At 32.4% G+C, this 18,863-nt stretch overlaps 1 protein-coding gene across 2 annotated transcripts in view; it reads right to left on the reverse strand.

Moving 5' to 3' along the window:
* Positions 1 to 18,863, reverse strand: part of LOC127712673 (ubiquitin carboxyl-terminal hydrolase 32-like) — a 57,360-nt gene that overhangs the window by 17,077 nt on the left and 21,420 nt on the right. Inside the window, exons 14-24 of one of the 2 annotated variants that reach the window (XM_052219263.1) lie at positions 17,696 to 17,836; positions 17,012 to 17,141; positions 15,478 to 15,647; positions 14,097 to 14,175; positions 13,559 to 13,639; positions 12,820 to 12,958; positions 12,158 to 12,263; positions 10,820 to 10,923; positions 9,901 to 9,970; positions 8,325 to 8,499; positions 7,305 to 7,456 (exon numbers count right to left, since the gene is read on the reverse strand). In XM_052219263.1, the coding sequence (XP_052075223.1) occupies positions 7,305 to 7,456; positions 8,325 to 8,499; positions 9,901 to 9,970; positions 10,820 to 10,923; positions 12,158 to 12,263; positions 12,820 to 12,958; positions 13,559 to 13,639; positions 14,097 to 14,175; positions 15,478 to 15,647; positions 17,012 to 17,141; positions 17,696 to 17,836 (1,347 nt within the window). Of the gene's footprint in view, positions 1 to 7,304; positions 7,457 to 8,324; positions 8,500 to 9,900; positions 9,971 to 10,819; positions 10,924 to 12,157; positions 12,264 to 12,819; positions 12,959 to 13,558; positions 13,640 to 14,096; positions 14,176 to 15,477; positions 15,648 to 16,990; positions 17,142 to 17,695; positions 17,837 to 18,863 lie in introns of both variants that reach the window. The other variant, XM_052219262.1, reaches the window with a different exon arrangement.

Genomic DNA, 18,863 nt, shown 5'->3' on the forward strand with positions numbered 1-18,863 from the left:
ATGAATGCCAAGTTCCGTGAAGAGGCAAGAAGACTGTATTGCAAATGTATTAAAACTTGAACTTGTATTGAAATTTGTACAGTGTAAGAAATTCTGTTAAATGTTAACCCTACTTTCATTTCATAATGTAGGGTTTACTTTCATTTCAATAAAAATTAAAAAAGGATATCGATACTATACAGTTTATTTTTTTTCTTCCTGAAGATACTATTCTAAAACATATAAAAATAAGAATATGTGGTATGATTGCCAATGATACAACTCTCCACCAGAGACCAAATTACGTAGAAGTTAACAGCTATAGATTACCATACAATTTTCAACAATGAGCAATTCAAATTAATTTTTCACCAATACCTCTTCATTTTTAGCATTTTCTAACCATCTTCAGGGCAATTTACTTTCATGATTTTCTTACTTTCTTGATATACTCATAGATGAGAGAAGCTTCAAGTTTGAACAATTTTAGACAATTCATATAAGCATTATTTTTGTACTTGAGAAAGTCTGGTATATGAATGGCTCATGAAAATGGCTGGTTTACAGTATTTCTGATAATTTGACCACAATTGGTTACTTTTAAAATATTTCTGTAGTTTTTCAATTTGCAAAGACAGGTCTGACTCTTGGTCAGTCTTTTTTTAAATCATTAGTAAACAGTACAATATACCTTTCACCTGTGAACATTTCTTTTAGTCAGTTGATCAATAACACAAACCTCCAGCTAAATTTTATCAAAGGTCTATTGACAGCTGTGATTTTATTTCTTACGGCCATTTTATCTTATTTGAACGTCTTCTTGTTTGTTCATTACTGAAGGCCATACAGATTCACTTTTAAATCATCTTTTTGGTCTTTTATATGCTTGATTTTAATTGTTATCATTTTGTGAAGTATTTGTTTCAAGATGACTTTATTTTTAAAATATGCATAAACTCTACATAAGTATGTTGGAATAATATGTTAATTAGAATAATTTCTATATCTAGGGGGACCAAAAAATGTGATGAATAACAAAATTGGCATATTTTTGTAGGTAGAATTGAACAATGTACATAAGAATACAGATATTTTGCTTGTTCAATTTCAAGCTTGCAGAATGATCTTGTCAGATCAACTATGCAGGGCACCATTTTCCCCATAAAAGCATGTCAAAATAAGCTAGGCTTTAACTATCACTTATCACTAACAGGGCTGACCATCTATTAGCAGGAATACAACAGACAATATGCTACTTAATTTACATGAATCTAATATCAATACAATTCTTGGATGGATTTGACATCAATATTTCTATTAATAAACTTCCATTTCCTTTGTGTCAAATGTTAAATGCTAAACAAGCAAACATAATAGTCATGTTTTTGAAAATCGTGATTTGATTTAGAAATGACCTTATTTGAAACACACATTTATCTAAACATATACATGTATGTCATCAGATATTCAAAATCTTAAATCAGCAAGAGTGCAAGACCAACAAATCTATATTTCCATTAATGCCTATAATTGATTCTTTTTTCTTAATAATGGATTAAAAAGAGGCATGAGAAAAGGGGTATGAATGAGGTCCTTAGGAAATATTACCAATCAACAAACAACAGTGTGACAACCATGACATTGAATAATTAGATTGATTATTTAGTGCTTAATGCCACTTTCGGCACTATTGGCTATATCATGGCGGTCAGATTTTATTGGTGGAGGAAGCCAGCAAATTTTTTTTCTGTCAATTTCTATAGCATTAAGGCACCATTTACATTTTTTTTTAGTAAAAATTTGTGGATCTTTTTTATTGGTAAAAATTGTTTGATTCCAAATTTCTTGAAATAAAAATCATTAGTATCCTTCCATTTGAATTTAGGGGGAAATAAATTCAACATTGCATTTCAAAAAAGACTTCTTGTTCCTGTTATGTTATTGAAAAGAATAGCTTCTGATTAAAGTCATAAACTGTTTGGACCCTAGAAAAAATAAAATGCTCTGCTGGGGCGCAGCTTGATACGACCGCAGAGGTCGAACCCTGAACAGTTGGGGCAAGTATGGACACAACATTCAAGCTTGATACAGCACTGAATTTGGATTGTAATTAAATATTTGACACAGCATAGGTTTCTGACACAGAATGAAAGTGGTCTAAGAACTTAAAAATTTTTATTTTACCTATTCAAACCATATCATTATTATTTGCTTTTATATATAAATCAGAAATAACCAATTTAAAATGGAAAAGTTTAAAGCAAAAAAAGGGAAAAAAAATCCCCCCCCTAAATTTTTTGAACCCCCTTATGATTCATCACCCCCAAACTCAATCCCAGCTTTCCCTTTGTGGTATGGTACCTTGCAGTACAATTTCGGAGAGATCCATACCCTTGAACACAAGTTATTGTCTGGAAACTAGAAAAATGCTTGTTTTTTGGCCCCTTTTTGGCCCCAAATTCCTAAACGTTTAGGGCAATTACCCCCAAACTCAAACCAAGCTTTCCCTTTGTGATATGGAACCTTGCAGTACAATTTCATAAAGATCCATACACTTACACACAAGTTATTGTCCTGAACCTAGAAAAATGCTTGTTTTTATGCCCTTTTATGGCCCCTAATTACTAAAATTTTGAGGGACTTACCCCCAAAATCAATCCCAGCCTTCCCTTTGTGGTATGGTACCTTGCAGTACAATTTCAGAGAGATCCATACACTTGAACACAAGTTATTGTCTGGAAACTAGAAAAATGCTTATTTTTGGCCCCTTTTTGGCCCCTTATTCCTAAACGTTTTGGGCAATTACCCCCAAACTCAATTCCAGCTTTCCCTTTGTGATATGGAACCTTGTAGTACAATTTCATAAAGATCTATACACTTACACACAAGTTATTGTCATGAAACTAGAAAAATGCTTGTTTTTTGGCCCCAAATTCCTGAACGTTTAGGGCAATTACCCCCAAACTCAAACCAAGCTTTTCCTTTGTGATATGGAACCTTGCAGTACAATTTCATAAAGATCCATACACTTACACACAAGTTATTGTCCTGAAACTAGAAAAATGCTTGTTTTTATGCCCTTTTATGGCCCCTAATTACTAAAATTTTGAGGGACATACCCCCAAAATCCATCCCAGCCTTCCCTTTGTGGTATGGTACCTTGCAGTACAATTTCAGAGAGATCCATACACTTGAACACAAGTTATTGTCTGGAAACTAGAAAAATACTTATTTTTGGCCCCTTTTTGGCCCCTTATTCCTAAACGTTTTGGGCTATTACCCCCAAACTCAATTCCAGCTTTCCCTTTGTGATATGGAACCTTGTAGTACAATTTCATAAAGATCTATACACTTACACACAAGTTATTGTCATGAAACTAGAAAAATGCTTGTTTTTTGCCCCTTTTTGGCCCCTTATTCCTAAAATTTGGAGGCAATTACCCCCAAAATCAATCCCAGCATTCCCTTTGTGATATGGAACCTTGTGGTACAATGTCAGAGAGATCAATACACTTACACACAAGTTATGTCTGGAAGTTACAAAAATGCTTATTTTTGGCCCCTTTTTGGCCCCTAATCCCTTAACTGTTAGTATTATAACCCCCAAAATCAATCCCCACCTTCCTTTTGTGGTATTGAACCTTATGGTAAAATTTTATTGAGATCCATTCACTTAAACTAAAGTTAGAGTGCGATAACTAATGTGTCTTCGGACGACGACGACGACGACGACGACGACGACGACAACGTCATACCAATATACGACCACAAAATTTTTTTGCGGTCGTATAAAAACATCTCCTAACCTTAAAAAAGATGGATTGTTGCTGCTTTAGGTAAACTGTTGTACATTGAGAGTTCTAATGATGTCAATAATATATAATAAATAAAATGCTTCGCTGGGCGCAGCTTGATACGACCGCAGAGGTCAAACCCTGAACAGTTGGGGCAAGTGTGGACACAACATTAAAGCTTGATACAGCACTGAATTTGGATTGTGATTAAATATTTGACACAGCATAGGTTTCTGACACAGAATGAATGTGGTCTTAGAACTTAAAAATTTTTAATTTACCTATTCAAACCATATCATTATTATTTGCTTTTATATATAAATCAGAAATAACCAATTTAAAATGGAAAATTTTAAAGAAAAAAAAAAGGAAAAAAAGGGGAAAAAAATCCCCCTTGTGATTCATCACCCCCAAACTCAATCCCAGCCTTCCCTTTGTGGTATGGTACCTTGCAGTACAATTTCAGAGAGATCCATACACTTGAACACAAGTTATTGTCTGGAAACTAGAAAAATGCTTATTTTTGGCCCCTTTTTGGTCCCTTATTCCTAAACATTTTGGCCAATTACCCCAAAACTCAATTCCAGCTTTCCCTTTGTGATATGGCACCTTGTAGTACAATTTCAGAAAGATCCATACACTTACACACAAGTTATTGTCATGAAACTAGAAAAATGCTTGTTTTTTGCCCCTTTTTTTGCCCCTAATTCCGAAAATTTTGAGGCAATTACCCCCAAAATCAATTCCAGCTTTCCCTTTGTGATATGGAACCTTATAGTACAATTTCAGAAAGATCCATACACTTGCACACAAGTTATTGTCATGAAACTAGAAAAATGCTTGTTTTTTGCCCTTTATACCCCTAATTCCTAAAATTTTGAAGCAATTACCCCCAAAATCAATCCCAGCATTCCCTTTGTGATATGAAACCTTGTGGTACAATGTCAGAGAGATCCATACACTAACACACAAGTTATGTCTGGAAGTTACAAAAATGCTTATTTTTGGCCCCTAATTCCTTAACTGTTGGTACCATAACCCCCAAAATCAATCCCAACCTTCCTTTTGTGCTATTGAACCTCATAGTAAAATTTCATAGAGTTCCATTCACTTAAACTAAAGTTAGAGTACGATAACCAATGTGTCTTCGGACGACTACGACGACGACGCCAACGTCATACCAATATACGACCACAAAAATTTTTTGCGTTCGTATAAAAATTTGTAAGGGTTCCACGGAACCCAGTGTCTCGCCTACTTTTGCTGCTAGTCGCAGGCTCAACAAAAATGGGGAAATAATTATTAAAAATTTTTCTCTAGATACTATATTCTGAATGTAAGAAGCTTCTGTTCAAGTTTGGTAAGAATCCAGGATGGTTTATGAATCTAATAAATGTTTTAAAAACTTTAACTGCAGACTGTATGTAATGTTCACTGGAAGAAAAACTAAGTCCATTTATAAGTTATATACAGAAAAACAGGAATTTTTTTTTACAAAATTTCCTTCTAGATACTAGCTTTTGATCATAAACAAGCTCCTGTCCAAGTTTGGTACAAATCCAGGATAGTTTAAGAAAGTTATCAAAATTTTGAAAACTTTAACCACAGAGTGAATGTAATATTAACTGGAAGAAAAACTAAGTCCATTTATAAGTAAAATACGGATAAACAGGATTTTTTTTTAACAAAATTTACTTTTGAATACTATCTTATGATCATAAACAAGCTTCTGTCCAAGTATGGTACAAATCCAGGATAGTTTAAGAAAGTTATTAAAATTTGAAAAACTTTAACCACAGAGTGAATGTAATGTTAACTAACTTTAACCAGAGTGAATGTAATGTTAACTAACTTTAACCACAGACATGACAGAGTGAATGTAATGTTAACTGGCAGAAAAACTAAGTCCATTTATAAGTAAAATACGGATAAACAGGATTTTTTTTTAACAAAATTTACTTTTGAATACTATCTTATGATCATAAACAAGCTTCTGTCCAAGTATGGTACAAATCCAGGATAGTTTAAGAAAGTTATTAAAATTTGAAAAACTTGAACCACAGAGTGAATGTAATGTTAACTGGCAGAAAAACAAAGTCCATTTATGAGTAAAATACAGATAAACGGGATTTTTTTTTTTACAAAGTTTACTTCTGGATACTATCTTATGATCATATACAAGCTTCTGTCCAAATTTGGTAGAAATCCAGGATAGTTTAAGAAAGTTATTAAAATTTGAAAAACTTTAACAACAGAGTGAATATTTGTGGACACCATCGATGACGACAACGACGCCGACAGAATGTAGGATCGCTATGTCTCGCTTTTGCGACAAAAGTCGCAGGCTCGACAAAAATACAGACTACAATAATTTAATAATTTTTAATCAATAGAAATAACAAGTAAATATTGATCTCTATCAATGGGAAGGTTATTAGGGCTTAATTTACATGGCCAGGAATACAGAGGGTGATGATATTTTACATCTTAAATATATTAGGCAAGAGTGGACATGCTAAAATGTCTCACCTGCTTTACTGATCATTAGTGGTTTTATGCTGAAAATCTTTTAAGATTAAGGTTTTACAAGTATCTAATAAACTTAACAATATCAACAATTAGAACTGTGAGCTATTGCTCACTAATGATACCTCTGCTTTTAGTATTCGATAAACAGGAAATTGAAGAAAAATAAATCTGAAAATATATGACATGGTAATACATGCTGAAATGAAGTCTGATAACAAATTTAAGGAAGCAATTATTTGTAGTTTCTCAAAAAAATGTGATTGAAAATTTAATGGGACGGAAGTACATATAGGACAGACAGGAAGGGGTAAAACAGTATACCATGCCTTCTTTGGAGCAGGGTAATAAAGCATGCTGATTTGAAGCCTGATAACAAATTTTAGGAGTTATTTTAAGTTATTATTTGTAGTTCCTGCTAAAAATGTTATGTAAAAATAATGGGGTGGACCGACCAGGTAAAACAGTATATCCATCCCTCCTTCAGAAATGTACACCTCACAATCATTACATACACCAAAAATATTTAACCTATTGCTTAAAGAAATAGACCTAACTTCAAATATTAGCATTGACCAATGAACCATGAAATGAGACCTGCCAGACAGACTTGTGCACATTACAATCATTCCATACACCAGATATAGTTGACCCATTGCTTACAGTAACTGAGATACAGACTTCACCACGAAAATCTTCACATTGACCAATTAACAATGAAAATAATGTCAAGGTCAAATAAGCCCTGTCAGTCATACATGCACACCTTATAATCATTCCATACACCATAAATAGTTGACTTATTGCCTACAGTATCTGAGAAACAGACTAAACTAAGAAAATTTCACATTGACCAATTAACCATGAAAATGAGGTCAAGGTCAGATGAACCCTACCATACAGACATGTACAATTAGGTTTGACATACTTTGACTATGGAGCCATTGACTTCCACATATAAAATCTGGTAACTAGCTATAGGTATGCTGATCAAGTTTGACTTACTTTGACTATGGGACCGTTGACTTCCACAAATAAAATCTGGTTACTAGCGATGCTTGTTAGGTTTTCTAATTCCTTCTTTAGTGCTCTGTACTTCTCATCCATGTTGAGACGTAATCCATATTTCACAGGTACAGAACCATCTAATCTTATCACTGTAAATAAAAACAAAAACATCTTGTAAATCACTGTGGAGGATTGTTTTGTGTGTTTACCATTAAGACCTATGGTCTAGATAGATAAAGGTGGCGGTTCTTGCTCAAGAAGAACCAATTTAATTTTGGCAGCAGAAATCAAATATTAACATCCCTCCACCAATAAAAACTAAAACACAAAATACAACAATAGTGTTGAAATTGGTATTAAACACCAATCAATCAATCAATCAATCAAATAAACATCAATTAATAAATGTTTTAAAGTGTATATTCTGTTTATTTTAGTTCATTTTCTCATTCTATCTTTCAAATCTTTTATTTAGTTAATGCCATTTGTTTGTTCGTTAATCAGCTCTTTCTTCCCAATAAAGAAGACAATACCACTACAGTTGCACCAACTTTTTACAGTACAGATAACTAGATCTAACACAATAAAGAATATAATGCATTTTTTTTTTACATGCATTGTATTGATGGGTTGAATAACACATCCTATTTAATTCATTTTTATTTTTATTACTTTGTTTAAAAGAAATTTTCCAGCACTCACTTTGAATACTTCCAATACATGAAGCTTTTTACCAAATTTCAGGGAGATCTGAATTGTAGCTCCAGAAAAAAATGTGAAGAATATTCCATTGGACAGACACATGGACTAACAGACAGTGAAACCAGTATACCCAACCCCCTCCCCTCACAGCAGGAGTTTAACTAATGACATAACTCTATACACACCAGTTAATTCTAGGTGTATACAACTATTCATTGGTAATGGACAGACACATGGAGAAACAAACAGCTAATTCTTCCCCCCCCCCCTTTTCCCTTTAGAGCAGGGGTTTAACTGTGATAAATCTACACTTACCAGTTAATTCAAGGTGTATACAACTATCCATTGGTAATGGTAAAGATAAATAGTTAAAGGGGTCAAATCGTACACTAGTATGACCACATTCTTGACACTTGACCTGTGACTTCAGCTGACCATGGAATAAATCAACAATAATTGACTGGTTTCTTAGAAGATGATTTTCCCATGCCTGGAATTTTAAAATATTATATGTATATATGATGATCAGATTGACTGTTAGAAAATAAGCATCCAGTGGCAAGTATAACAATCATATTAAAAATGAGAACACGTTAACAATATTGAAATGTAAGCAAAATAAACTATTAACAAAGAGATATGTCTCACCTTTTTGTTATTTTGATAGTAAAATGCAAATTTTGAAATTAAAATAGCAATATTTTAACATGTAAGTTATGCAAAATATTCAACAGTGTTCAAAGTCAATAAATCATGACTATAAGGTACAGTGCAAAACAATCTCCATGGAAATGAGGTGTGCCAATGCTACTACATATGCATACCAAATATCATTGACCTACCACTAGTGGTTCCTCAATAACTGACCTAATCACAAACTAATACATGTAAAATAAGCAAAAGTTTCAAAGTCAATAGACCCCGACTAAGGAGGCAGGGCCAAACAATTCCATGGAAATGAGATGTGCCAATGCTTATACAACTGAATACAAAATATCATTGACCTGCCACTAGTGTTTCACTATAAACTGACCTTATCACAAACTAATACATGTCAACTAAGCAAAAGTTCAAAAGTCATTAGACCATGACTAAAGGGGCGGAGCCAAATAATCACCATCGAAATGAGAAGTTCCAATTCTTATATAACTGCATAACAAATATTATTGACCTACCACTAGTGGTTCCCCATAAACTGACCTTATCACAAACTAATACATGTAAACTACGCAAAATTTTCAAAGTCAATAGACCACGACTGAGGGGGACAGAGCCAAATAATCTCCATGGAAATGAGATGTGCAAACGCTTATACAACTGCATACCCAATATCATTGACCTACCACTAATGGTTCCCCACAAAACTGACCTAATCACAAACTAATACATTATTGACAACGCCGCTGCCATCCCCTTTTAAAAAAAACCACCAGATTATTTGTTTCATCCAGGACTGAATAAACAATTGAACAAAAAATACACTAAGCATACCATTTAGAGAGAGGAAGATTCAAACATTTCCTGTTAAATGATGTTAGTGAATATTGCTGTTTTTTCTTCCCAATTAATGACAGAATATTACAACTTCAGTTGCCACAAATGTACTCAAAACAGAATATTTAGGGATATAAATACAGAATCATAATAACAAATTAATGTTCTGTTTACAAATGGACATGTTTTGACTTGAAAACGACCAGTTTGTTCAACAGATGCAGAGTAAGGATATTAACCTTACAGTCATTGCTTAATGCATCTGATGGCTCATGGTAAAAAAAATCTGCATGCCAAGTGGAAATGTTTTAAAAAAAAAGTGACATCAGGATGATTTCAACCCAATACAACTTTGATGATAAAAGCTATAATTAATCAAGTTTGAAATGGCTCTTACCTCTTGAGCAACAACATCATCAGGTCGACCATCACTATCCTTTAGTTCTACATACGGTTTGTCATGGACTCTGAAAATAAAAAATACCAAATAATAAACCAATCATATTTTTCATTAAAAGTTTCCCAGCAGTTTTGAATTATTTAGAAAATAATGTAAGAGTTGTTTATTCATGACTGACAAAAGTTGAAATTTCAAACTGATGTGACCACACATGATAAAGTACTCTGACCAAAAACTTTAACTTCATGTGGGATGGAAGAAAGGAAAGACAGTCAATACAGACATACAGACCAGAAAACATAATGCACTCCTACTATCTTAGGTGGGACATAAAAATATTCCAGTGTTGTGACATTTCCAGATATTCATCAAAGAACAGATATTAATTACACATCAGAGGCTGTACGGACATAATTGTTGTAGACCTTACATATTATTGTTATTGTCACTTGTTTTATGGTTCTATGCATGCAGTTTATATGTGATTTAATAAATCAATAGTCCAATTTAACCTTTTGGGTATACAGTTGAATTGCCTCAAATGAAGCTAGATCTTTCTCCAAATAACCTTCTGTCGCCTGCAACATTCACTTTTTGATTATGACCTCAAATATTTTAAATGATGATGCAATATTTTGCAGGAATTTGTGTGGTTTTAAGTAATGGCAGACAAATTTGCATACAAGTGTAAATATGTCTATATATATAGGTATGTCTAAACAGTTTATAGCTTCATTGTGTAACTGTGTTTATAAATTATATTGCAACATTTGTGCGTTAATGACAGGTTGGCAGTCGAGGACATTTAATTGAAGCAATAAATATTCAAGGACACTAAATTGGAGCAATAAATATTCTAACAACACTTAATAAATATTGTAAGTTCTAAATTCTAAAAATCCAATAATCTTATTACCTATTCAGATCTTCATGAAGGCCATCTAAAAGAAAACTAAGTAATTCTTGAGAGTCATGCTGTTGGAATCCATTAAATCTAGGAGCATACTTCCCTATAGTCCACTGAAAAAGAGAAAATATTATAGGTCTAATCATTTAAATATCAAATGTTTGCAGTCTGGTTTGTATAGGTATTTTTCATGAACAAAGGAAAAGTTAGATAAGCCCTAAAATGGCCTCTATTTCAAGATAAAATTTCAAATTAGGATTAATTGATAGATATCAAAATGAATCATAGCTAAAACAATGGCTAGGTAGGAAACACGTCTATTTGCTGAAAATTTATGCAATAGGGTTCACAAATAGCACACATTTTGATGTTCCATGAAATTTCAACGAAAACCGGTAAATTTCAATTAATTTTTTGGATTGGAAACATAGAGTGCATACATCGACAAAAAAGATCTTTGAACATAATTTTCTTACAACATTTTACATATCTGACTTGAATATTTAGTTTGTGGAAGCATGCCCTCTGTTTCCTAGGCCTAAATTTAGTTGATTTCCAGTCGTTTTTATCAAATTTCACCAAAATCTCTACATACGACCTATTTGGGTTGTAAATCTCGACGCTTTATAAGAAAAAGCTGTAAAAAAATAGTTCTATATCACTTTCTATGTGTCTTTTACAATGGACTTCATATTCGGGGCCAAATATGGCCATTACCGAACTTACACCTTTCTCATTACAATTTATCTTCAAAATAACGGCAAAATCCTGGTCCAGAAATATTTGTAAAAATGTGAGTGAATTATTAGAATCTTACTTAACTTTTTGCCATCAAGATGCCATTGATTGTTGTAATGCATCAAGATGTTGGCTCTGAGTCGGAGAAGAAAAAGGACAAACATGTGAGATTAATTATTGCGATTTCAGGAAAATCTGCATACAGATATCAGAATGCGGGTTCTTATCATTGCGATATTCACCCAGTCACAATTTTTCGCAATAATTTCTGAATTTACAATATTCGGGACGAGAACATGTTAACATAATATGAATATTGACCCTGCTTTATACTAGCCCGACACTCTGAGCTAGATTTTTAACGTGCTAGTTCACAAGGTTACAGTCATCAGGAAGACATGTCTATCTACCCTGACATATTATTCTGACTCCATGAAGACCAATCTTTGCTCTTACTCCTTAATGCTTAGCAGAGAAGCAGCAAATACCAATTTCAAAGTCTTTGGTTTGACCAAGCTGGATTCAAACCCACAATATCCCGCATTCGAGGCAAACACGCTTCTACTAGACCATGGAGACCATGTGATATACTGAAACCATAGTACTTACCCTTAATCTAAGAGGGGCTAAAGTTTTTGATGTTCCACTCCATAAATCTTTGACTAGTTCTCCATATCTCTGAGCAATATGGCCTCTCATGCCTAAAGGATTGGATCTAAAAACAAAATGTTATATATATTCATATCATCAAAATTAGTACAAATAAGATATTCCCAATTCCCCTTTTACAATATTAATTTTTAAATTGAACAGAATTATTTTCTATCTTCCACTGTAAGAAATTATAATTCAAAAGATTTTTAGAAAACTTTAATTCACATTTTCTTTCATTAAATATAATAATCAATTATCTTCTACTTAATTTCATCTTGTTTACATTCTTTCTTTTTTGGAAGAGGCATAACTATCATGGCCTTTGGGATTGTAGATTTTTCATTTATTACCAAGTATATGTTAATCAGATTGAATAACTGTATGTCTTGCTAGAAAATGTTTAGTTTTACAGCTTACACAAGGGGCCAAGGAAAAGGGGTATGTAAATGTTCTAAATGGTAAAAATACTTACATCAATTTTTTTTTATTGAGGATTTTGAGTGAAAAACAATATTTTTTCCAATCAAAAGGAGCAGAGCATACTCCCTCTGCACCCCGTCCCCCTGAATCAACCACTGCAGTATCAACAAGTTTCTGTGCAATTTGTATCTACTGACCTATTTAATTCAAATCGATACAGTCCTCCAATGAAATATTGAGTAAGTGGCCATGTGTTAGACACACACTGTACTGCAGCATTCATAAAACATGTATTCCCCAGATTGTTTAAACCTGTAGCACCTTTGTGTGTTGGCCCTGAAATATATTCATCATTATTATTGATTGATTGTTGGTTGCTTAATGTCCAGTATCAAATATTCCATGCATGTTACAGACAATTATAATAATCGTTATTATAAATTTACTGTAAAACCAATTGATATATTATTTATTTGGTACATTCTTGTTGGAAATTATCAAAAACAATTCAAAATATATTGTATTGCATTAAAACTTTGGTTCATCTTTTTTTTTCAAAGGTATCAGCACAAAATTTTTCCACTAATTTTTTGTTCTTCCAACTAACATTTAACCTCCAAATTCCTTATTGATATACTAACTCTTAACATTTTATTGGAAGCAATACCTGTGCAGAATACAGACAGATTAAACTTTGGCTATTTATAAGAATCAGACAGTGTTATACAACAAACATAACAGCAAAAGATCACCTTTACTTCAGTCTCATTTCCACATATAATTTTTAAGCTGGTCTGAAAAATACCTACATAAGAGTACTTAAAATTAGCCTAAATAACTTGTGATTTATTTCGTATGGCCTATTCTAAAGGTAACATCAATAAATGGCATAACTTTCTTACTATCTTCACTTTTACTGTTTATCTATTCATTTACCTGCGCCTGCCTCCTTCCTGAGTGTTTTATTTTTAGCCAACTGAGACATTTCTTCAGGCCATGTCAAATCCTTATTCCTTACTGTAAAATAAATGTGTAATAAACCATTATGTTCTATTTATACAAAATCAAGGTTTAATAATGCATTAAAAAAAAGTCTTGTGTTTTCCTTAGTCATCAACAACTAATTGAATGGAGTTTTAACTCCAGCTTTAAAACATTTGACAACTTCAGTGTCAGTAATGTATGTAGAAAAAACTTGTGGGGACAAGGCCATACTCTTCAACAATAAACTGACATGTCACAAATAGATCAAGAAAAATACATTGTCCCTTTCTTTTTAAATCATCACAATGAATAATATGAAAACAATACTTTATAAATTATATGCATACAAAGCACTTTTCTTGATTTATCTTAATCAGGAAAGCTCAAAGTTGCGCTTCTCACCAAAAGAAAATTCTTTGAATTAAAAAAGATGTTATATTCAAGTCTATATTCTAATTCGAAAAAGGAATATGAATATATTTTTACTTACTTTCAATTAACATTTGTTGATTTTCTTCAACACTACAATCTTCTAAAGTTTGATTTTCATCCTCTAGTAATGTCATACACTATAAAAAAAAGTTATAATTTTTTTTTATTGTACTTAATTCGGTCTTATTGCCATTTTGATAAAATGTATCTAGGGAGGGATGAATTCCTGAATTTCTCACATGTACCCAAATTATTAGAAAATTATAATATGATTCTTACATTGAATGATCCTGATATCCCAAACCAATAATCTTATATCAAATCTTAGTCCTCGCTACTTGGTAACTTTAATGGAATTGCTTTATTTATTTACAGTTTTGTCAAAATTGTGTATTCATATTTGTTACTTTCTGAAAAGGTGACCTCGTTTTGGTTTTATCCTTCTTCTTTTTTTATCTTTAACGCTTTACGTTCTTTTATCTCATTTACTAATCTGATTGATTACAAGGATCCGAAAACAATGTGTTCGACTTTTGGTCTTACAAGACCTTTTGGCATCCTCTGGTTTTGTTGTAATAAAACATACCTTCAAAAATTCGAATGCAGAAATTTCATTGATTGATGTAAATAATTACCAGAACAAAGAGTAGAACTGAGTGTTGAAAGATCCTTGTAAGCAAAGAATGAACACAGGGTCTGTATTTTTACCAGATTGTTTCTTCATCTTATATGAAATTAAATTCTGATTGAATACTGTATCTGCTACATGTTTATTTAATGATTAATGATACAGAGATGAATGATTGATTGATTGATTGTTGGTGTTTTAACGCCACTTTTAAACACAGCTTTTGGGCTATTTCGTGGCGGCCAGTTTTTATTGGAGAAGGAAGCCGGAGTGCCCAGAGAAAACCACCGACCTTCGATAGGAAAACTGACAATCCTAGTCAATTAAGATTGGAGTCAAGTGCATCGGCACGAGTGGAGTTCGAACTCACAACCTCAGTGTTGACTGGCTAGTGATTACAGTAGTAACTACTTAGACCACTCTGCCAGAGATGAATGAAACAAAAAAGGAAAACTTGAACATGAGGTCATGCAATGTACATTCCCACTTCTAACAGACATTAACGAAAAATTCCAGGCTTAGTGGTATAATCAAAATTTAAAGTATTACCAAACAAGAAGCAACACACTGGTAGGTATAAAAAAAAACCTAAAAATTTCAACTTTATGAAAGTTTGAGATAAATATCAAATCATTCATGATTTCATTACATATTGCTCAGACTTTAAAAAAGAGCTGTAAATGATTTTTAAAAATTATTTATGGACAAGTCATTGCAGTTTACAACCAACTCAATCAGCGGGTATAATACATGTTAAATCTTGAATGTTTATTTTAATACAATGAAAACTTTAAAAAGCTGTTTTGCTTACATCTTCTTTAGAACCTATCTTCCATAGTCTTGTGTCTTCTCTGGAAAATCGGAGCTTTGTACACAGGAACTCATAGATCTGCTGTACTGTGTGTTGCCGACTGAATGTGGCTGTGTATGCTACATAACGCCTTGGTGTCTGTGTATTGCTTGCAACCATGTTTGACATTGCTGATAAAAAAACAACATTGAAAAAGTTAATTATTTTTTTAAAAAGTTGTACGGCGCAGGTACTTTGGATGGATACTCTAATGTTAGTCCAAAGTCTGAAATAGAATAAAAAAAATACCCCAAGTACCACAAAAGTTGCATTAAATGATGAGTAATAAAATTTTTGCAAAGGGAATTTCCAGTAATTACCATATTATACATTATAATAAATACTGAGTGCAGGATTCACGAGACAGTATTCAAAACCATTTTTCCACAAAATGAGCTTGTTTTTTCGACTCAGTGACCTCAAAATCAAATACTGAAATCAGAATAGCTGTTTTTTTCTCTCCAAGGAAATTATCCATTATAAAAAGTTAAAACTTAAAGCATGAGTAAAAAGTTATTATTTTGAAACCTAAATGTTTTAAATATTAGTATTTCAGAGTTACTGTGACCATATGACCTTAGACTTAATAATCTCAAAATCAATAGAAGATTTCTTCTCCTAAATGGACATTATTCAATCAAGGATCTGCACTTTACAACAACAAATTATGACTTAAGACTATATATATGGTTTCTATATTAATCAATTTAATTTTATAATAAATCATGTATAGCAAGCTTTACTAAAATATAAAAGCAGTTCCCTTCCAAAAAAAAATCAAGTGTTAACTTATTTTCTAGCAGCCGATCAATTCCATTTATTTTTCCAAATTTTAGAAAAAGCATGTTTTTTTAAACAATAATTCTAATAAATAGTTGAAAGCCATGTAAATCTTAGGGAAAGTCACTTGAAAAAATATTTTTGTGACTGTGCTATTAGATAAATGGAATATTGTGTGTTCATTATAAATGTGTAAACTTATTTCAGAAAAAAACAAGTGAAACTGTGAGCTGCTGCTCACTGATGATACCCCCGCCCAAATACTTGACGATAAACAGGAAGTTGCTGAGTGATGAATCTGAAAACGCAGCCTACGGTATAGCTGACTTATATAAACCCTGAAACCAAATTTCATAAATCCTTGTAATGTAGTTCCTGAGAAAGATGTGACGAAAAGTATTCATGGGACAGAAGGACGGACTGGTATAATTATCTAATGTGTGTTTTGAATTTACCAGTCTGATCATTAAAATAAGGGTGACAGATTAAAAAGCTATCTTGAGCATAACGCTATTGTCTGGACAGGTGTACATTATCTAACAAAGAGCTGTTAAAAAATAAACTGTGCTAGGCCTTCCAAGACGTGATAATAAATCAGATTACTTAATTAGGATAAAATGAAGCATTCATTTAAAGCAAAGGCTAGCAAACTAAATATTGTAGCCTAGTGTTATTTAGAAGGTGAATATCTTACACAGAGCCATTCCACCAATACCTGACATCATTCCTGTAAAAGTTGTCATGGGAACAGGTCTATTGGTTACAAACTGGTGCCGTAATAACTTGACAGTAATGGGATACAGTTCCAATTCTGGTTGCCCATCATTTGTAGATGAAGATATCACCTATAATATATGAAGGCTTCCGTTTATTTCTAATTAAAAATATTTCAAACAACTTTTTTTGTCAAACAAATATATGAAAAAATATTATCATAGGTTATAAACTTATGAAGTTTTCTCTGAATTAAATTTTTTTTTTTTTAAACTGGATATATATGTCAAACATCTTCATCTTAAAATCCATAAACACAAGCACAATTGAGTAAAAATAATGTAACGATAGACTATGTACTCTTTTCCAGTCTTAATAAGTTTTTATTCTTTACTGCATTTTAGAAAAAAATTACTTCAGGTCATGTCAAGGCTTTAATAAGGTCCAGTTAAAGTAATTCAACTGTCCTACACAAACAAATTTTACTATATAGAGATGACTTTGTCTCTGCATATGCCTGTTTTTTTAAGGGTTGACTTAATAAGTTACAGATTAAACTAAATGTTTTCTAATGAGTAAACATATTACTTATGTAGGTAATTGATGGACATAACCTTTCAGAAAGTATACATAATTAGGTTACTGATGCTTGATTGTTTAGTCTTTCGAGTTTTCAATGACTTACAGTTCTTGGTAGTGCTGTATTGGCCCCATACCATGTAGACAGGGCTCTCCATATAGCCTCAGGAACTATCTCAAAATCTTTCCCTCTGACTAACATTATATCTCTTTTTAATCTACCACCTTCATTTGTTAATGAGATCACCTACAAATTACAAAAATTCATAATTATAAAATATATTAAGAAGGTAAACTCATACTTTGTTTAGTTTTCAAGACACCTGTTTCAACTGTTCAAAAGCTACTTGGTATACTTGTTTAAAAATATCAGTGAAATAAGAGAATAAACCTTTTTCACAATACCTGCAAAATAATATAATTTAATTTTGGATGTAACGCATCTTCTGATTGGCTGACGTTGTTTTGTTTATCAGCTCATAGACATAATTTTGTCATGTGACCGTGACATCATCAACGTTTTTTCATGGTTTACTCCGGTTTAAAATGGAATTTAGAATTAAATTATAAGAAATGACTGTAATATTTTTTCTGTCTATTCGAAATAACATAAAAAATGTGGTGCACACTTTAAAATAACCCGCTATGCGGGTTATTCAGTGTGCACCACATTTTTTATGTTATTTCTTCATAGACAGAAAAAATATTAGTCATTCCTTAAATAGATATTTATTAAATTTGTCATTTAAAGGAAATATTAATATGTGTAATGTTTTCCCTGTTATCATGTATTATCATAAAATTCTATATTAAACATGGAGTTACACACAGTTGAGTGCTAATACATTCTTACATAGATATAAGAAGATGTGGTATGAGTGCCAATGAGACAACTCTCCATCCAAGTCAAAATTTAAAAAAGTAAACCATTATAGGTCAAAGTACGGTCTTCAACACGGAGCTAAGGCTCACACCGAACAGTAAGCTATTAAGGGCCACAAAAATTACTTGTGTAAAACCATTCAAACGGGAAAACCAACGGTCTAATCTATATAAACAACGAGAAACGAGAAACACTTATGAACCACATGGCTGCACAGTGTTCTCCCCAGGGCCTTTTAGCATCATGGTAATGTGATGTTATATTTTTTTAATGTGATGCCATCTGAATTGATTTTCTTATAGGTTGTGTTATGGATGTGATGCTATAATTTTTAGAAACAAGATGGTATTTCAAGTTTCCCTGTTTCCCAGGATGTTTTATGAAACATCAG

The sequence above is a fragment of the Mytilus californianus genome, unplaced genomic scaffold, assembly GCF_021869535.1.
Source record: "Mytilus californianus isolate M0D057914Y unplaced genomic scaffold, xbMytCali1.0.p SCAF_8, whole genome shotgun sequence".
NCBI lineage: Eukaryota > Metazoa > Mollusca > Bivalvia > Mytilida > Mytilidae > Mytilus > Mytilus californianus.